The sequence below is a fragment of the Neoarius graeffei genome, chromosome 22 (genome assembly GCF_027579695.1).
Source record: "Neoarius graeffei isolate fNeoGra1 chromosome 22, fNeoGra1.pri, whole genome shotgun sequence".
Classification (NCBI taxonomy): domain Eukaryota; kingdom Metazoa; phylum Chordata; class Actinopteri; order Siluriformes; family Ariidae; genus Neoarius; species Neoarius graeffei.
The window spans coordinates 48,050,275-48,072,318 of NC_083590.1; the positions used below are offsets into that span (position 1 = coordinate 48,050,275).

The 22,044-nt window shown below is 40.3% G+C and overlaps 2 protein-coding genes across 6 annotated transcripts in view; both read right to left on the reverse strand.

Annotated features, from left to right (window-relative positions):
* psmd4a (proteasome 26S subunit ubiquitin receptor, non-ATPase 4a) overlaps window positions 1–1,555 on the reverse strand; it is a 69,560-nt gene extending 68,005 nt beyond the window's left edge. Inside the window, exon 1 of one of the 2 annotated variants that reach the window (XM_060904886.1) lies at window positions 1,472–1,555. In XM_060904886.1, the coding sequence (XP_060760869.1) occupies window positions 1,472–1,512 (41 nt within the window). In that variant the 5' untranslated portion in view covers window positions 1,513–1,555. Of the gene's footprint in view, window positions 1–1,425 lie in introns of both variants that reach the window. The other variant, XM_060904887.1, reaches the window with a different exon arrangement.
* A 4,236-nt stretch (window positions 1,556–5,791) lies between these two features.
* Window positions 5,792–22,044, reverse strand: part of pip5k1aa (phosphatidylinositol-4-phosphate 5-kinase, type I, alpha, a) — a 118,685-nt gene continuing 102,432 nt past the window's right edge. Inside the window, exons 16-18 of one of the 4 annotated variants that reach the window (XR_009651223.1) lie at window positions 18,887–19,050; window positions 6,313–6,372; window positions 5,792–6,219 (exon numbers count right to left, since the gene is read on the reverse strand). The gene's annotated coding sequence lies outside the window, so the exon portion shown is untranslated. Of the gene's footprint in view, window positions 6,373–17,214; window positions 19,051–22,044 lie in introns of those variants that run through there. The other 3 variants (XR_009651222.1, XR_009651221.1, XM_060904890.1) reach the window with 3 other exon arrangements.

A 22,044-nucleotide genomic window follows, 5' to 3' on the forward strand; every position in this document is an offset into this window, starting at 1 on the left:
TACTCCCCCCGGCTGGCTACTTATTTGTCATGGCTGGCTAGTATGAGCCTTTGTCTTTGGACTGTGAGGGAAACCACAGGAAGTGCATCACGGCATGAACAAAGGAGATTTCTGAGGACCTCAGAAAAAGCGTTATTGATGCTCATCAGGCTGGAAAAGGTTACAAAACCATCTCTAAAGAGTTCAGACTCCATCAATCCACAGTCAGACAGATTGGAGGAAATTCAAGACCATTGTTACCCTCCCCAGGAGTGGTCGACCAATAAAGATCACTCCAAGAGCAAGGCGGGTAATAGTCGGCGAGGTCACAAAGGACCCCAGGGTAACTTCTAAGCAACTGAAGGCCTCTCTCACATTGGCTAATGTTCATGAGTCCATGATTAGGAGAACGCTGAACAACAATGGTGTGCATGGCAGGGTTGCAAGGAGAAAGCCACTGCTCTCCAAAAAGAACACCCACGCAGACAACATGCAAACTCCGCACAGAAAGGCCCTCGCCAGCCGCTGGGTTCAAACCCGGAACCTTCTTGCTGTGAGGCGACCGTGCTAACCACTACGCCACCGTGCCGCCCAATCCTTTTGTCAAGTCCGTGAAGCAGAAACACATTCAGTTTCCTGTCCGCTGATGGACATTTCACCCACATCTGCCTTCCTACAGCAGAACTCTGCACAGCAAATGGAGTCAGTCAGTCAGTCAGTCATTCTTTCCTGTCTCTTGCCCAATGCCAATCACATCTTGCAGGCTTGGATTGCGTTTTTTTTTTAAATAAATAATTATCTGGATGTCGATAACTGTGGACAAAGGTGTCGATAATTGTGGACAAAGGCGTCACGTGATCTGATACGCCAAGAAATCAGGAATCAATTGTTTTGTCGCCCCCCCCAGTGGAGGTTTGATTAATTATTCATGCACAGTTTACGTATTGAAAGTCTTTTCTACTCGTACAACGGACAAAAGATCGTTAAGGTGTCGATAATTGTAGCCGCCGGTCTAATCTACATAACATGAAGAGGAGATCAGGAATAATGACCAGAACTTTAGCTTAGCTTAGCTTCGTGCTAGCTGTGGAGCTGAAAATCATATCAGTGCTGTGTAACAATCAGACGCACTTCCGGATTCACAGCACACTTTGTTTTTGTTGTTGTTTTTGTTAATAAACACGCTTTATTTACGTACACTAGTTAGCATTTTGCTGCTAAAGCGCCTGTTAAGCACTCGGCTAACCCGTTAGCTTGCTGTCCGGTAGATAATGACTCAGGAGAATACTGACTGCACTGCAATTATCCACCCGGAGCGCTTTTCCGACTCATTAATCCCGAAACCCGAAATCACAGCGGCGTCTCGAAACATCAATCCCCAACAGCAGCTCATCACACAACCATTTAAACCCCCACAACGTATAAACAGATGCTTTTATTCCTTACCAGACCATAGTGCTTTCGAGCACCATCTTGGAAACTTTCGACTCACCAACAACGCGAACGCTGATTGGTCCGAACGCCGTGTTTCATAACGACGCAGCTGATTGGCTAAGAGTTTCATCGGTTCCTTCCCTTTCCTCTCCTGAGGCGACCAGATTTCTGAGAAACGATGCTAGAACTTTCTATATTTCTGCATAAATATGACCTAAAACATCATCAGATTTTCACACAAGTCCTAAAAGTAGATAAAGAGAACCCAGTTAAACAAATGAGACAAAAATATTATACTTGGTCATTTATTTACTCAGAAAAATTAAAAAAAGAATAGTTGAGAATACTTGAAATTTCAAGGCAACAGGCTGCATTAAGAATTTTATGTTTTGCCAATGATGTGCCCATGATAATCCAAACTATGATAAAACTGTTATCTTTATTAAGAATTCTTAATTAAGTCAATTTTCAATTCCTCATTCTGCCAACATAGATTTCTCTTTTTGCTGAACAGTGGCATTCACAGTAGTACAAAAAGGCAATTGAGGTTATCAGACTTTTTGGGGGGGCTTTTTCCACCTCTATTTGGATAGGACAGTGTAGAGACAGGAAATGAGCGGGAGAGAGGGACGGGGAGGGATCGGGAAATGACCTCGGGTCGGAATCGAACCCGGGTCCCCGGTATGGTGCCTTATCCACCTGAGCCACGACGCCATACCCACGATGTGGGTTTTAAAAACTTTATTTCAATATTGAAGTTTTGTAATTGTGTAGAACAATGAAAAAAAGGCATGTATAGTTTAATGATAAATTGTCGTGGCTCAGGTGGATAAGGCGCCATACCATAAATCCGGGGACCTGGGTTCGGTTCCGACCCGAGGTCATTTCCCGATCCCTCCCTGTCTCTACGCTGTCCTTTCCAAATAGAGGTGAAAAAAGCCCCAAAAAAATCTAAAAAAAAAAATTGTGATAACCTCAATTGCCTTTTTGCACTACTGTGAATGCCACTGTTCAGCAAAAAGAGAAATCTATGTTGGCAGAATGAGGAATTGAAAATTGACTTAATTAAGAATTCTTAATAAAGATAACAGTTTTATCATAGTTTGGATTATCATGGGCACATCGTTGGCAAAACATAAAATTCTTAATGCAGACTGTTGCCTTGAAATTTCAAGTATTCTCAACTATTTTTTTTTACAGTGTGTAGGGTGACCAGGGGCGCCGCCAGAAATTTTGGGCCCCATGAAAGATTAGAATTTTGGGCCCCCCAACTTTGCCCACCCTCGTCACAATTGCACTATTGTCATTACTTGACTTTTAATTGCACTATTGTCATTATTTACCTTTTTCAAAGGTAAAATTGATAAAATACGGCAGAATCTCATCTCATTATCTCTAGCCGCTTTATCCTTCTACAGGGTCGCAGGCAAGCTGGAGCCTATCCCAGCTGACTACGGGCGAAAGACGGGGTACACCCTGGACAAGTCGCCAGGTCATTACAGGGCTGACACATAGACACAGACAACCATTCACACTCACATTCACACCTACGGTCAATTTAGAGTCACCAGTTAATCTAACCTGCATGTCTTTGGACTGTGGGGGAAACCGGAGCACCCGGAGGAAACCCACGCGGACACGGGGAGAACATGCAAACTCCACACAGAAAGGCCCTCGCCGGCCCCGGGGCTCGAACCTAGGACCTTCTTGCTGTGAGGCGACAGCGCTAACCACTACACCACCGTGCCGCCATATGGCAGAATATTTCTCATAATATATCTCAGTTGCAAAAAATTGAAAAGCTGCAATCACCAATGACAGATAGATAACTTCAACACAATGTCAGAATTTTGTTTAATTGATTATGAGACTCTTGAAAAAAACTGTACAAAATCTCAGTTCCTCAACATCTGAACTGGACATTCTGCCCACCAACTTTTTTAAGTTTGTTCTTCATCTTATAATTACAGATGTACTTCAAATTATAAATACATCCCTGGAGACTGGCGTTGTTCCTGTGTCCCTAAAAAAAGCCGTTGTAAAGCCCCTTCTTAAAAAAATAATAATCTGGATCCTTCAGTGTTAAATAACTACAGGCCAATATCAAATTTACCATTCATCGGGAAAATCCTGGAAAAAATTGTCTTCAATCAATTAACTGCCTTCTTGATATCAAACAGCCGTTTTGATAATTTTCAGTCAGGATTTCGTGCCAATCATAGCACTGAAACAGCGCTGATTAAAGTTATAAATGACATACATCTTAATACTGATGCAGGCAAAACATCGGTCCTGGTATTACTGGACCTCAGTGCAGCTTTTGATACTGTTGATCACAACATACTGCTATATCGACTTGAACACTGGGTTGGATTGACTGGTAAAGTTATCAATTGGTTAAATTCATATTTAAAAGATAGAAGCTTCTTTGTTACCCTGGGAAATTGTTCCTCAACGTCAATGTCCTTGACCTGTGGTGTCCCCCAGGGGTTGATTCTTGGACCATTACTTTTCAACCTTTATATGCTCCCACTTGGGCAAATTATCAATAAAAATTCAATTTTGTATCACTGCTATGCAGATGACACCCAAATTTATTTTGCTCTATCACCTAATGATTATGCCCCCCTTGAATGTCTCTACCAGTGTATCGATCAAATCAATAGCTGGATGTCACATTTTCTTCAGCTGAACACAGATAAAACAGAAGTAATTCTATTTGGAAAAAAAGATGAAAGACTCAGGATTACTACTATTCTTGACACAAAAGGGATTAAAACTAAAGAAATGGTTAAAAATCTTGGTGTTTTCATTGACAGCGAGCTAAACTTTGACAGTCACATGAAAGCAATCACTAAAACGGCATTTTATCACCTAAAAAACATTTCCAAACTAAGAGGACTTATGTCAAAAAATGATCTGAAAAAACTTATACATGCCTTCATCTCTAGTAGGGTTGATTACTGCAATGGCCTTTTCACAGGCCTGCCAAAAAAGACCATCAAACGACTTCAGCTGGTTCAAAATGCAGCGGCTAGGGTTCTCACACAAACAAAAAGAACAGAGCACATTACTCCAATTCTAAGGTCCCTTCACTGGCTTCCAGTAAGCTACAGAATTGACTTTAAAGTATTGCTGCTGGTGTACAAATCTCTAAATGGTACAGGGCCCAATTACCTCTCTGATATGTTGCAGCGGCCTAACCCAATCAGATCTACCAGATCAAAACAGAAAAATTTACTATTAAAACCAGTTGTTAAAACAAAGTGTGGTGAAGCAGCTTTTAGCTACTATGCAGTGCAGCTATGGACCCAACTGCCAGAGGACATTAAAAATGCTCCTGCTGTTGGCAGCTTCAAATCTAGGTTAAAGACCAAGCTGTTTTCAGATGCTTTCTGTTAAATAATTAATATTGTCTTCTTTACATTTTTATAATCTTTACTTTCTCTGCATGTTTTAAATTTACTTTAACTTTATTCTATTTTATTCTTTATTCTATTCTGCTGGGTTTTTTTTCTCATCCTATTTGAACTACTACATTTTATTATTTTATTTTTACTATTGTTTAAGTCTTATTATTTTCTTTTAATTCTTTTAATTAATTGTTTTAGAATAAAAATAAAATTATTTTATGTAATTTTATTTCTCTATTGTTTACGGTTTTTGTTTTTACTTCTGTAAAGCACATTGAACTGCCATTGTGTATGAAATGTGCTATATAAATAAACTTGCCTTGCCTTTTGATAGCCCATGGACCTTGAGTTTGTGACTTTATTACATTTTATGTATTAACCTACCAGGGACTAGATGAAAACTGGTCAGTGACTAATTCTGGTGCATTTACAATCACAAATGAAAATTCAAGAGTTTGCCACATGCCTTCTTGTGCTAGGACAATTGGTAGTGAAATGTGTGATGTGACTGCCAATAAATCATAGAAAAAGTTTTCTACCCAGCATCAAAATACCTATGGAAATCCCATGGATTGTTATGTGTTAGGTAGAAAGCTGTGTGTACCGTTCTGCAAAAAGGGAATATGTTCAATTTGAAACCAATGGTTTAGAACGTGTGAACATTCCACACACGTAACCATGTCAAACACTTGACTGCTGTCCGTTATTAGCAACACTTTAATCTAGCAAACTGTATATCAAATCAAATCAAGTTTATTTGTATAACGCTTTTAGCAATAAACATTGTCGCAAAGCAGCTTTACAGAATTTGAACGACTTAAAACATGAGCTAATTTTATCCCTAATCTATCCCCAATGAGCAAGCCTGTGGCGACGGTGGCAAGGAAAAACTCCCTCAGACGACATGAGGAAGAAACCTCGAGAGGAACCAGACTCAAAAGGGAACCCATCCTCATTTGGGCAACAACAGACAGCCTGACTATAATATTAACAGTTTTAACAGGTATAACCCTCAACTGTCCTCATGGGGCCGTCCTTCACAGGAGCGGTGCGATAAAACTCCGACCAGACACAGGGCACCAGGATGGATCAAGCAGGTCCGAGGGGCAGAAGAGGCCAGCATCTCAATCCCAGGATCAACATGTAACTCAGAGGGACAGATTGGGTGGGGGGGGAGAAAGAAAACACAGGTTGTTAGGTATGCCCTAAAAATGACAAGTATTAAATCTGTGTGGTAGGCTCGCAGAGACAAGAGTCTTTACATCAGGCATAACACACAACAATGGCATGTTAATATGGTAAAAAATATCATGACCTGCTCTGGCTGGATGCTTGATTGGGTGATGGGAGCACACTCCTCAGCAATGATGAGATGCAGATGGGACCCTTAGGGCTGGCCAAGACAATATGACTGGCCAAGACTATATGGCGCTCGCTCATTAAAAACTTCAATCCTAAAGCATTTATGGGTTGTATTGCTGCTTACCTCCTTCTCCAAAGGGGGGTTCAGTGGTTTGGTAGGGCGGAGGTCCCCCTGAGGCTGAATCTGTGCATATTTAGGGCACCCCATTAGTTATGAAACTGGTTATTAACACTAGTTATTAGCACCAGCATAATGTAATATTTCATCTTGTTTATCACACAAGTCAGTAGTTCAGTTATTAAAATGGAAAAAATGTCACTGTACAAACTGTAAAAGTGCTCTCTTGATAGGCTAATCCAACCACGTTCATACTGTTCATTTACCATTCGCTAATATTTTGAACACACATGTGAGCGATAGCTACCTTTCTTTGGGAAAAACTGAGTGACCAGTTGCCTGCCTCTCCGGTCCCTCTCAGCTTTCAGCTGCCTTTCTTTACGTTTTTGACAGCCACTCTTCATATTTAGCGATCATAGACTGTACGCACTCCACTGCTGGCTGGCTGGCTGCTGCACCGCGACACAGCAGCAAGTAGCGTTGCACTGATCAGCACACAGATTTAACGCATCGCGCTTCTACCAGAACTGGACCGTACCATTTCACAAAAGGGGGAGGGTTAAATGACAATATGTTGAAGAACTCAAGAAATAGACAACCTTGTTCAATTAGCTCATTTTACCAGATGGAATATTGCATTGTTGTTATTTCAAAAGTCTTATTAAAATCATTAAAAGCATATTATCAGCCCCTTAAAGGGCCCCATGGCAGTGCTGGGCCCCTAGAATTGTTCTAACCTTTCCCCCCCTGGCGGCGCCCATGAGGGTGACCATTTCCATGACATCAAAAAGGAGGACATTATTTGGACGGGGGGTCTGGGGGCCCTCCCCCAGAAAATTTTGTATTTCTTAGATGCAATTTCCTGCATTCTAATCAATTTTAGGGTGAATAATGGCAAATCCCATCTGATTCATAGCCCTCAAATTTTTATGTAAACCACAGTGGCAAGATTGAGAATGGATTATTTTTATGCAAGTCACTCAAGTTTGGTGAAATCAACATCACAATTTTGTAGGGTTAAAGATTATGATTGTGGGGAAAAAAGAGTAAGGTCAAAGCATTCATAGTATTTATTATAATTCATGTATTAGCTCTTAATTGGCTAGAACACACAGTATTTATCTCATCTCATTATCTCTAGCCGCTTTATCCTTCTACAGGGTCGCTGGCAAGCTGGAGCCTATCCCAGCTGACTACGGGCAAAAGGCGGGGTACACCCTGGACAAGTCGCCAGGTCATCACAGGGCTGACACATAGACACAGACAACCATTCACACTCACATTCACACCTACGGTCAATTTAGAGTCACCAGTTAACCTAACCTGCACGTCTTTGGACTGTGGGGGAAACCCACGCGGACACGGGGAGAACATGCAAACTCCACACAGAAAGGCCCTCGCTGGCCACGGGGCTCGAACCCGGACCTTCTTGCTGTGAAGCGACAGCGCTAACCACTACACCACTGTGCCGCCGCTAGGACATACTATTAAATATGAACTCTTCAGCTACTCTTCATAAACTCTTCAGCTCAATCCCACAGAACAATTTATTTTATTTATTTTTTAAGCCTTATTAATATAAATAAATAAATAAAAATAATAATAAAACGGCAGGCATATCTTGGTATCTGCAATGCTAAAACTATTTTTTGACAGGTGCGCCCCTCCGTAAATCTGTGGCAGCTTTCTAGAACATCTCTGCTATCGGACTGAGCCCATCTCAAAGTGATCCACAAAACAATACTTGAGGTGTCTGCTGAAATCTGGTAATGTCTGGGCTGTTTTTTTTTGGCTTGGCAAAATGACTATACTGTACCTGTCAGTAACTTACATACAGTTGTTTGAACTGATCTTGGAATTTGCAGTTGTTTAGAAATGTCTCCAAGAGACATTCCAGAGTTGTGTACATCTGCGATCCTCTTTCTCAGATCTGCACTGAGCTCCTTGGACTTTCCCATTTTACTGTGTGTTGGTCAATCCACCCTTTTTATGAAGGCACAGAGAAGCTACCAGCTGTAGTCAATCACGATCACTAACAGGAAGTTAAGAGGCCTCGGCTTTGGCAAGATAAGACATATTTTGGCAGTTTCAGCACCTCTGGATTAATAATCTAAGTGAGTGCGTGTAAATTTTTGACCCTGTGTTGATTTCAGAAAACCTAAATTAAATTAAAACTTCTGCACGAAATTCATGGGGATTTTTTTTTCTATTAAAGAAATATGTTGGACAATCATTTCGCCACAGAAAATGAACAATTCAGAGAAATAATTGAAAGCCCAAATGACATTCATGTCACTGTATGTAAACGTCTGACCACAACCATATATAGATGTGCACTGCATTCACAAAATACAGACACTATCGTGTAATTACAAGATCAGGATCTCATAACAACAAAACAACTGGAAAGGTGACAAACATTTGATTTATTTTTGAGCAAAAAATGTTCGTGCTGTGAATGTAAACACTTCCTGAACCGCAAACATGAGAAATGGTCGTTAAACCATTTTTCGACAAAATTAGCGAAATTCTCGGCTTTTGCACGCAGCTAAGATGAGCTTGGCTAGCTGTGCGGTTCCTGTTTAGATTCAACTTGACCTACTAATATTAACCCTTTGGTCCAAAGTCCAAAATTCCCCCATTTTCACCAATGCCTATTCAAACAAAAACAGCGTGAGGTCGGACTCCAGGATGCCCATCACACTATATACCATTTTAAATAAGTATTGTAAGACAATTTCTTTGTTTTCAAGGTATTTGTATTTTTTCATAGCAACCATTAATGTGGGCGGCACGGTGGTGCAGTGGTTAGCGCCGTCGCCTCACAGCAAGAAGGTCCTGGGTTCGAGCCCCGTGGCCGGCGAGGGCCTTTCTGTGCGGAGTTTGCATGTTCTCCCCGTGTCCGCGTGGGTTTCCTCCGGGTGCTCCGGTTTCCCCCACAGTCCAAAGACATGCAGGTTAGGTTAACTGGTGACTCTAAATTGAGCGTAGGTGTGAATGTGAGTGTGAATGGTTGTCTGTGTCTATGTGTCAGCCCTGTGATGACCTGGCGACTTGTCCAGGGTGTACCCCGCCTTTCACCCGTAGTCAGCTGGGATAGGCTCCAGCTTGCCTGCGACCCTGTAGAAGGATAAAGCGGCTAGAGATAATGAGATGAGATGAACCATTAACGTCATCGTTCCTGGAGGAACGATATTTAAAAAGGTCCGGTGCCAAAGGGTTAATGCCATCCGCATTAAGTAACATTAATATTTTGCAGGAAATGAAGGCAGATTAAAATGTGAGAGCGATTAAAACACTGCCCACGGACAGATCATGCACTCTGAGGTTAGTGACGATTGATAAATAAAGAAAACTTTTACTTTCTTGGAATTACAAAAACTCAATTACGAGATAAGGTGTCATTTCCATAAACATCAACAGAATTGTCAAAGTATATACAGGGCCTGCTATAATTATTGGCACCCCATATAAAAATGGATAAAAAGGATGAGAAAAATCCAACCTTTAATTGAAATACATTTATTCATTCAGAGAAAAACAAATCCCCCATCAAGAAATATATTTTCTACAAAAACATGTGCGACTATTATCGTCACCTCTGTATTTAACACTTTGCACACCCTCCTCTGGCAGTAAAACCGCACCGAGTCTCTCCGATAACATTTTATAAGGTTGGAGATACAGAGCAGGGTGTCGGAGACCGTTCCTCTTCACACAGTCTCCCCAGATCATCCAGGGTCCTCGACCCTCTCTTGTGCTCTCTCTTCTTCAGCTCAGCCCACAGATCACCATTAAACAAACAATTGAACTACAAGAAGCGGAGCAGGATGAATTCTTAGCAAAGCATGAAATGTTTACTTAACTGTTTATTTGTCAGACTGTTTATATTGCTATCATTTTGAGGAGCTACAGAAAGGTGACCAAAAAAAAAAAAAAGGATAAAGTGTCTTGGCAAGGTTTTGGGCCACCACATTAAAAAAATACATCTTATTTAATATATACAAACAGAATTGAAAGATATGCACAAGACATTTTGAGACATACAGAGATACAATGAATTACCACTCTACACAATGGACCTATTATTTTTCTAACTCCGCACTTTCAGGACAGAGGAGTGTATTAAATGAAGATTCACTTTCAAACCAAAAAGGATGCAACATTGCATTTTCGTCTAAATTCCAACTAAGAAAACGCATGAGCGTTTTTTTTTTTTTTTTACTGTATTGTATAAATCCACATGCAGTACTCATAATACCAATTTCATACATGTCAACCTTTGGTCAATCAAACCTGTATAACCAACCTCCAAAATCCGTATTTCCCTTCTAAGATGCAAATTAAAATAATTTACCTAAAATTTGAATGATAATTAACAATGATGTATCCCAGTTACTTTTTATTCAATATTAATAACAATAAACCTTCAGAATGAATACAAAGCTCCAATGTTTGACAAAAACACAGTGTTATCAGCGTAGTTACGAAGGAAATACTTCGTTGTTTGGAGACAGGTTTCACCGAGCGGCTATTATGCACGAGATTTCATATTAGCCACAAAGTCAGGAAAATCTGTTCGTAAAATTACGTTATAAAGACCAAATACAATGAAAAGTATTTTTCCAGTCTCACCTGTGAAAGGTAATCCCATGTGATCTCGTTTGGACGGTAAACCTGTTGGTACAGTTAAACGCAGCACATGAATGAGGCATCTTTATTCTCGGCTACTGTCTAGACGCTATACCAGAGACGGTTGAAGAATCTCCACTTTGCCACATCCAATATGGCGGCGAGGATGACGTATGATTCTACGCAGAAGGCGGCGTCTATGTTTATATGTCTATGGATCATACCATCAAATTCACGGTTGGCGGGATTCTCGCAATGCGGTGTGCGCATGATCAAAAGTGGAACGAAGTCTCGCTACCACAAGATAACACGCGATTTCATAAGACTCTTTACTGGCTGTCTGTGGCGTACAGTACGTTTGTAAATGTTATGCGCTCTTATCATCGTGGGAATTGATTATAGCTCTAAATAAATATTGATGTTTTTTTTAAAGAATCCGTATAACTTTATTTATACGCCCGTATACTACGTTTATTGAATCAAATCCGTATAAAATACGGACATTCTGTATAGGTTGACATGTATGCAATTTTGAAATTAAAAGAAATACAATATACATAAACAGTCATTTTTCCAGGCTTACATCCTAAAACGTGTCTTTTTTTTTTTTTTTTGGCCACACTAAACTCGGAGATTATTTACTGTAAATTACACATAGCCATGACAGAATTTCAATTCCACAATACATTTTTTTTCTTCCTCAATATTCATAAATTTTAATTGACAAAAACTACGACTTGAACAATCAAATATAAATAACGTAAGGCACTGGTAAAATATGTAAACTTCAGAGGAAGTGCATTTTTTTGTGTGTGCAAAAACAGGGTCACATGATGGCAAAGAAAGGCTCTTAAAAATCCAATTTGGTCAAAATAGAACCAATACACACCCGGAAAGGGGGGGGGGGGGGGGGGGGGGGGGGAAGGGTTGCCATTGTATTTTAAGACTGGAAAATGATTTATATTTATATAAAGTACAATTCATATAAAATCAGACAGTGCCATTTTGATCAGCATTTCCCAAGGTTTACTCAGACAGCAAAATATAAAGCTGAAACAAGTAGGTGGACTGTCAAATCAATATTTCATATTTACCAGGACATCGAGCCTTGTTTACTGCTCTTTTAATAAAGTTGTGCGTAAATGTTTATCTGCCAGACGCACAAAAATTTGATCGCCGACAAAATGCAAAGCATGTAGAAGCTCATTTGCATTTAGCGACGCCCACAAAGTCCATAAAAGGTCGAGTGAGCATGAACTGAATGATCATGATGAAGACTGAAAGGCTGAAGAGGAAGTTATTTTGACTTGCTTTGATGCCAGTAATATGTTTAATAATATATAACATGAGTAACGTTAATAACACGAAGCAAGCGCTAAAACTTCCATCAGCTCAGGCAAGAAAACAAAACGAGTTTTTCACTAAATTTTCCTGATGGTGTTCTTAGTCCCTGGCCGAGTGAACTCGCATGAAGATGCGTTTTTGATCGAGACTAGGGTGCATCAGTTGCCCCGTAAAAATGAAAAGTTCCTCCGATCATGATGCATTTTTGTTTTATGTTCCTTTTGGTAAGAAAACACACTGGGTGAAATATTTTGACAAAATTCAAAAGTTTAATGGTGGCACCAGGAGCTCAAAGTTTTGGAAAAAGCTGCTATTTTATGACTTTTATGACAAAATTTCGATCACTTTTCATGAAACATTATGGCAGCTTATAGAGTATACCAAATATCTTAGATACACGTTTTTAGTGCATATTCTAAATATATTATCAAGCACAGTTTGAGTTCTAGCTGTTCATTGAATCATTGTTCAACTACTTTTAAACAATACAAATGTATTATGAATCACATTAATGCTTCTCAATCCCTTGCAAAGGTTCTTAACATGATCTCTGGGTCACAAGAAATCAATAAACGGAGTCCAACATTGTGATTCAAACCTTACGCGAAAACATAAAATAAGCGTTTTTTGGCCAAAAATGAACCTCATGGTGCCACCATTACCATTAGACTTTTGAATATGGTCAAAAAATTTTACAGGATGTCTTTATTGGCGAAAAGGAACACCCAAACTAAAACGCATCAGATTTTATGAAAGTGACGGCAACTGATGCAGCCTAATCGAGACCCTAAAACTCTTATATAAAAGGTCACTCTGAATAAGGGCATCTGCTAAACGCTGTCAATGTAATAAAAATAAGCACTGACGATATTTAACAACTATTCGTTGAAGATGAAGTGAATATCGGTGAGTAATAACTGAGATGAAGTTGAGATTATTATTCACTGATATTCACAGAGCCTGAGGCGGATAACCATTTTAGTATACAACCCCGATTCCAAAAAAGTTGAGACAAAGTACAAATTGTAAATAAAAAGGGAATGCAATAATTTACAAATCTCAAAAACTGATATTGTATTCACAATAGAACATAGACAACATATCAAATGTTGAAAGTGAGACATTTTGAAATTTCATGCCAAATATTGGCTCATTCGAAATTTCATGACAGCAACACATCTCAAAAAAGTTGGGACGGGGCAATAAGAGGCTGGAAAAGTTAAAGGTACAAAAAAGGAACAGCTGGAGGACCAAATTGCAACTCATTAGGTCAATTGGCAATAGGTCATTAACATGACTGGGTATAAAAAGAGCATCTTGGAGTGGCAGCGGCTCTCAGAAGTAAAGATGGGAAGAGGATCACCAATCCCCCTAATTCTGCGCCGACAAATAGTGGAGCAATATCAGAAAGGAGTTCGACAGTGTAAAATTGCAAAGAGTTTGAACATATCATCATCTACAGTGCATATCATCATCAAAAGATTCAGAGAATCTGGAAGAATCTCTGTACGTAAGGGTCAAGGCCGGAAAACCGTACTGGGTGCCCATGATCTTCGGGCCCTTAGACGGCACTGCATCACATACAGGCATGCTTCTGTATTGGAAATCACAAAATGGGCTCAGGAATATTTCCAGAGAACATTATCTGTGAACACAATTCACCGTGCCATCCGCCGTTGCCAGCTAAAACTCTATAGTTCAAAGAAGAAGCCGTATCTAAACATGATCCAGAAGCGCAGACGTCTTCTCTGGGCCAAGGCTCATTTAAAATGGACTGTGGCAAAGTGGAAAACTGTTCTGTGGTCAGACGAATCAAAATTTGAAGTTCTTTATGGAAATCAGGGACGCCGTATCATTCGGACTAAAGAGGAGAAGGACCACCCAAGTTGTTATCAGCGCTCAGTTCAGAAGCCTGCATCTCTGATGGTATGGGGTTGCATTAGTGTGTGTGGCATGGGCAGCTTACACATCTGGAAAGACACCATCAATGCTGAAAGGTATATCCAGGTTCTAGAGCAACATATGCTCCCATCCAGACGACGTCTCTTTCAGGGAAGACCTTGCATTTTCCAACATGACAATGCCAAACCACATACTGCATCAATTACAGCATCATGGCTGCATAGAAGAAGGGTCCGGGTACTGAACTGGCCAGCCTGCAGTCCAGATCTTTCACCCATAGAAAACATTTGGCGCATCATAAAACAGAAGATACGACAAAAAAGACCTAAGACAGTTGAGCAACTAGAATCCTACATTAGACAAGAATGGGTTAACATTCCTATCCCTAAACTTGAGCAACTTGTCTCCTCAGTCCCCAGACGTTTACAGACTGTTGTAAAGAGAAAAGGGGATGTCTCACAGTGGTAAACATGGCCTTGTCCCAACTTTTTTGAGATGTGTTGTTGTCATGAAATTTAAAATCACCTGGTTTTTCTCTTTAAATGATACATTTTCTCAGTTTAAACATTTGATATGCCATCTATGTTCTATTCTGAATAAAATATGGAATTTTGAAACTTCCACATCATTGCCTTCCGTTTTTATTTACAATTTGTACTTTGTCCCAACTTTTTTTGGAATCGGGGTTGTAAATACATAGGTGATTATTCAAAAAAATAGTTTATTTCAATCTTCAAAAGCGGCACGTGAATGTAATAAAGGCGTGGACAGACTTGTGTCACTTATCTAGACCGAGTCACTTTGTTTTGAAATCGATAAAATATAATAAGCCACAAATCCACTTTCCCTTTGAAGAGTTTTAGACCAAACTTCATAGCATCTTTAATGCTTTTAGGAACAGCACTTTCTTTAATAATCTGTAATTCTTCCTCACTTACAGTGACGAAGCGATTGGCGGCCATTTTGCCGAGTCACTCGAGGTGATTATCGAGAAATAATCCGAATTTCTCGACCAATCAGCACACGATTTTTTTAAATAAAATCACCTGTATATTTGTACTAAATATAAAAGTACACTAAAATCCATGCAAATTATATATGAAATGAAGTTGATCAAGTCGAGGTTTACGTTACTTAGTCTTCTTATGTGTACATTTACTGTGGTGTTTGAAAGTTTGTGAACCCTTTAGAATTTTCTATATTTCTGCATAAATATGACCTACAGTAAAACATCATCAGATTTTCACACAAGTCCTAAAAGTAGATAAAGAGAACCCAGTTAAACAAATGAGACAAAAATATTATACTTGGTCATTTATTTATTGAGGAAAATGATCCAATATTACATATCTGTGAGTGGCAAAAGTATGTGAACCTCTAGGATTAGCAGTTAATTTGAAGGTGAAATTAGAGTCAGGTGTTTTCAATCAATGGGATGACAATCAGGTGTGAGTGGGCAGCCTGTTTTATTTAAAGAACAGGGATCTATCAAAGTCTGATCTTCACAACACATGTTTGTGGAAGTGTATCATGGCACGAACAAAGGAGATTTCTGAGGACTTCAAAAAAAGCGTTGTTGATGCTCATCAGGCTGGAAAAGGTTACAAAACCATCTCTAAAGAGTTTGGACTCCACCAATCCACAGTCAGACAGATTGTGTACAAATGGAGGAAATTAAAGACCATTGTTACCCTCCACAGGAGTGGTCGACCAGCAAAGCTCACTCCAAGAGCAGGGCGTGTAATAGTCAGCGAGGTCACAAAGGACCCCAGGGTATCTTCTGAGCAACTGAAGGCCTCTCTCACATTGGCTAATGTTCATGAGTCCACCATCAGGAGAACACTGAACAACAAATGGTGTGCATGGCAGGGTTGCAAGGAGAAAGCCACTGCTCTCCAAAAAGAACATTGCTGCTCATCTACAGTTTGATCACGTGGACAAGCCAGAAGGCTATTGGAAAAATGTTTTGTGGATGGATGAGACCAAAATAGAACCTTTTGGTTCAAATGAGAAGCGTTATGTTTGGAGAAAGGAAAACACTGCATTCCAGCATAAGAACCTTATCCCATCTGTGAAACATGGTGGTAGTAGTATCATGGTTTGGGCCTGTTTTGCTGCATCTGGGCCAGGACGGCTTGCCATCATTGATGGAACAATGAATTCTGAATTATACCAGCGAATTCTAAAGGAAAATGTCAGGACATCTGTCCATGAACTGAATCTCAAGAGAAGGTGCTTCATGCAGCAAGACAACGACCCTAAGCACACAAGTTGTTCTACCAAAGAATGGTTAAAGAAGAATAAAGTTAATGTTTTGGAATGGCCAAGTCAAAGTCCTGACCTTAATCCAATGGAAATGTTGTGGAAGGACCTGAAGCGAGCAGTTCATGTGAGGAAACCCACCAACATCCCAGAGTTGAAGCTGTTCTGTATGGAGGTCCTTCCTTCCCACACCTTACAGTACCTGGTATTCCTAGGCAGTCTCCCACTCAAGTACTAACCAGGCCCAACCTGTATTGTGGCGCATCGGGCGGCGCCGATCTCCGTTTCCATAGCCCTCGGCCTCTCGCCTATTACATAGCTAGGGTTACAGTGGGGGGCTAGTCCTCTGGTAACCACGAGAGTTTAACTCCCCATGCACATCTGTATTGCAGCGTGCCTTGCCAGATGGCAGTAGGTACCATTTTTATGATGGTCTTTGGTATGACCCGACCGTGAATAGAACTCCCGATCTCCCGATCGAGAGGCGGACATGGGCTAAAATTCCTCCAAGCCGGTGTGCAGGACTGATCAACAGTTACCGCAAACGTTTAGTTGCAGTTATTGCTGCACAAGGGGGTCACACCAGATACTGAAAGCAAAGGTTCACATACTTTTGCCACTCGCAGATATGTAATATTGGATCATTTTCCTCAATAAATAAATGACCAAGTATAATATTTTCATCTCGTTTGTTTAACTGGGTTCTCTTTATCTACTTTTAGGACTTGTGTGAAAATCTGATGGTGTTTTAGGTCATATTTATGCAGAAATATAGAAAATTCTAAAGGGTTTCCAAACTTTCAAGCACCACTGTATACACACGGTCACGAGCACAGATGTTATTTTGAAACCGCAGGATTTTCATGAACCCCAAAATCCTTGTGTAAGCACTCGTACACAGTATTTATGAATAACTCTGTTCATATCCAGCTTGATAAATGAGGCCCATCGTCCCAGACTTTACACCATCAATATTTTCATTTGCCTCCTGAAATGGAGATAGCGTTTTAATAGTGATTAAACACATGTAAATTAATTAATGCCAACATGCCAAAATCACACACCCCATATTTTGATCTCGACTAACACAGCCAGAAAGCGTTTGTTTTTATTATTTGCATAGAACGATTTCAAAAACGCTGAAGCAGAACGTAAGCAAAGCAATATTTGTGAAGCAGTAAGCTCCGTTCAGGAGAATAAGAGTTAAATAGTTGCGTAAACATGCACATTTTATCTGGAATAACATACTGATAGGTTAAAATATTGTACAAGTCGCGTAATATTTCTTTCGCTCACGTATTTTCCAACACCGGCTCAGAGTTCTCTATTAAATAAGATCTTCTGTCGGGCTGGATAATAGATCATCACTATCCAGGTGTATGATGTCTCAATGCGCTTACCTTTGTGTGCACACCGACACAATGTTTTAATGAGTTCAAGCACCATTTTGAACAAAAGTTGAATTTTCCCCTCTTTTTCACGATTAATTTATTTTCGTAGATGTTAAGAAAAAAGCATCAATGAACTCGTGCTTTTTGTTTTGTTTTTTTTATGCCTCGGTCACAACCGGCCATACGTGCTCCTACGGCTGGTCTACGTGCAAAAAACGCAAGAAACGCACGGAGGGCGAGCGTGTGACATGCTGATTTTTGAGCCGTAGACCGGCCGCAGAGGTTCTTTGTCATGTCAAACAAATTCTACGGGCACTTACGTTTTTTTCAGGTTGCAAGACAAACTTACGGCCAACGTGCGTCTTTCTCCACGAACAAAAAAAAAAACGCAGCGATTTGGGAAACGCCAAAAATCGCACGGCCAAAAAAAATCGTGCGTCCGGTTGTGACCTAGGCTTTAAATAAATGCAGCTACTATTTTGTGAGCGGTTCGTCATCTCGTGTATCGGAAACCGTGACGATATTTTTCGCCTCGCTCTGCTCTCCGCTACAGATTGTGCACGTCCTTTAATACTGTGCCTCTCCAGAACATTCTCTTACAGAACTGACTAAATATTGGTCACGTTCGCAAATTGCCTTTTCTTAGTTAAAACTTGTCTGCTTTTCCAGTTCTGGCAAATTTAAAACAAAATTTAATACAAAATACTTTTTAAAAATAACATAAAAAAGGCATTCATCATCACCACCACTACAGGAACCGTTCCACTCCGCAGTGGTCACTTTCACTCTCCTTTTACACATCGAGTGAACCTTTATGGCTCAGTGTTAAACCATGTTCATAAAACAAACAAACAAACAAACAAACAAACAAAAACAAACAAACAAACAGTTTTCTAGATAATTCTGCATGCAGTGTATGGAGGCATAAAAGAGCAGTTCATTTTACCAACAATTTCCCAGAGTTCATATTTGGCGTGTGTGTTTGGGATTGCGAACGCAACATCCTACTTTTCGTGTCTTTTAGCAGCGACCCTGGATGCATTAATCACCTGAGTAACACCTTTGTACAGCTCGTGTGTGCTTTGCTGCAGTGTAAAGTACTTTCTGTGTCCGCCTTCCTTTAACTTTGTTCTTCGCCTCATGCTTCAGGTCTGCTGATGTCCGTCCAAAAATCACTTTTGGTCGTCTTCCTTAAAGCACATGATCGCTGTTCCTGAGAGAAAACAACACATGAAATGCTCATCCTCATCGTTTCAGTCTTTCCACTTCATTAGTAGGAATTTTCTTTTCTTAACTAAACGATAAAACAACTGCACAAGGCAAACAGTAAAATCCTAAAACCCTGTACACCTGTACACCTGTTTCTACATTTAGCGATCCAACCATACCATGCTGGAACTTTATTATACACTACTGTTCAAAAGTTTGGGGTCACCCAGACAATTTTGTGTTTTCCATGAAAAGTCACACTTTTATTTACCGCCATAAGTTGTAAAATGAATAGAAAATATAGTCGAGACAGTTTTCTGGCCATTTTGAGCATTTAATCGACCCCACAAATGTGATGCTCCAGAAACTCAATCTGCTCAAAGGAAGGTCAGTTTTATAGCTTCTCTAAAGAGCTCAACTGTTTTCAGCTGTGCTAACATGATTGTACAAGGGTTTTCTAATCATCCATTAGCCTTCTGAGGCAATGAGCAAACACATTGTACCATTAGAACACTGGAGTGAGAGTTGCTGGAAATGGGCCTCTATACACCTATTGCACCAAAAACCAGACATTTGCAGCTAGAATAGTCATTTAGCACATTAGCAATGTATAGAGTGGATTTCTGATTAGTTTAAAGTGATCTTCATTGAAAAGAACAGTGCTTTTCTTTCAAAAATAAGGACATTTCAAAGTGACCCCAAGCTTTTGAACGGTAGTGTATCTCTTTTTAATTTCTGCAAGCAAAATATGTAAAGCATATAGACTTGAAAGCTAGACTGCCTTTCAGATTTTTCAAGTGTAGACGATGAAAAGAATTTTCCCTGACACTCAATTATTTCTGTTGAGTGGACTGAAAGCTACTGAATTAGAAATTACAGACTTCCAATTTTATTAGTTTTTAAAAATAGAACAATTCATGAATTTAAGGCCACGTGGCCTTAAATTCTCCGCTATTTTTTTCCTGCTTCAACATGACGCAATACAAGATACTACATGATGCATCACGTGGTGGGCTTTCCCTAGCCTGGGAAATCTCATGCTGCTTTGCACAATCGTTCTGATCTGAAAAGACAGCATGGAAACTATGGTCTAAAGGCTCGCCTGAGTTAGGGAGCCAATCAGAGAGTGGGGAGGGGTGGAAAGACGGTGACGCGTACTACTCGACAAACGGAAGCTTGTAGTTTATTTGGGACTGTTTACGGATCACATTTAACATGGCGGCGAGCGATACGAACCAAACTTTCGATCAAGCTTTAGACACTGTTCTGAATAGTTTAGAGCGAAAGTTTGTTTTAAAAAAAGAACAGCGTTTGGCGTTTCAGTCTTTCTTCGCCTCTTTGTCTTCTTCGTCGCTCTAACTACGTCACCGGGTACAACTGCCATGATTGGCCATGGGCTACGTATACGCCAAATGATAGACATTCGCAATGTCCAATAAACGGCTGTTGACAATCGTAAACCACACCTCCCCTACGAGAAATTCAATAGGCGGATTCCAGACCATATTTCACTTGTGATACGGTCTGGTGTTAACCAGACTAGGCTTTCCCTGTTTTCTTCATGAAAAAGAAGAGAAATATCTTCCGTTTTGGATTCTCCAAATTGTTTTGGACTCGTTTCAGGACTTTCAAGATGATTTCACTGAAACCTGTCAATCTTGGTTAAGGATTTTATTTTGAACATAGTTCAACTAAGGTACGTCTAAAACCAAATGAGCTGCTAGACCAGGGGTGTCAAACCTGATCCATAAAGGGCCGTGTGGCTGCAGGTTTTCATTCCAGCCATGCAGCAGCACACCTGACTTGGCTCATTCAAATCAACTGAACGGTCTTCACACAGTCAAATACTTGCAGCCACACCCACCCTTGATTAAAGGGTGTGTGTGTCAGTTGATTGAATGAGCCAAATCAGGGTGCTGCTGCATGGCTGGAATGAAAACCTGCAGCCACACGGCCCTTTATGGATCAGGTTTGACACCCCTGTGCTAGACTGTACACTGGATGAGTCAACGTTGTCGAGTCTCAACAGCTTATTATGGAATTTCTTTCAAAAATCACTGGATAGTAGCCTGTGGTCTAGAGACCAGTGTGATAGTCTCTCGACTTAAAGCTGTACTGCCTTTCAGATTTTAAGTGTAGGTCATAAAAAGAATTTTTCCAACACTCAATTATTTTTGTTTAGTGGATCAAAAGCTACTGAATTCGAATCACAGACTTCCAATTTTATTCGTTTTTTTTTTTTAAATAGAACAATTAATGAATTTAAAGCATGTACACAGAATCATGGCCTCACTTTTCGTTTATAAATGCCCTGAGACCTCAAGAATGGCACAGGAATAGTTTTAAGCGTTAACAATAAATCTAATATAGTCATTTTTACGATTAAAGTGATTTATATAGGTAGCGGTCTGAGTGAATGACCTTGACATCCGTAACGTCACAGCAGGAAGTCTATCGGTCTCATTGCCATTTCCGCTATTCTAAAACACAGAGCTGGCTGCAACTCCGATCCTCCATTTTGAGCTAATTTATCGCCATGCCACGTAGCTGTGTTGCTGGACGGTACAGCGACATGACAGAAGGTGGATTTACGTTGCATTCATGGCCCAAGAATGTTCAAACTGCAAAGATTTGGACGCATTTTGCGAGAAGTTCACGGGCACATTGGGCGGCTACGAAGTGGTCCCTCCTCTGCTCTGCACGTTTTACTGAAGACTCGTACGAGACCTCTGATCTGTTGAGGAGCGTTGGCTATAAGCCCGTATTGAAAGAGGGTGCAGTACCAACAGTTAAATAAAACTACAAGAGAAGGAAAGTAAGTTCAGTTGCACCAGTTCTCCTGGAGCGTGAGCCGAGGGTTGTTGCTAAAACTCGGGATGGAACAGGACATAACATATCACTCGGGCAGTGACCTCCTCGCGGTTGTTGCTAAAACCGGTGACGTCCTATCTCGGGTTTTAGTAACTGCCTGAGCCGAGCAGTAATGGCGGAATACTCA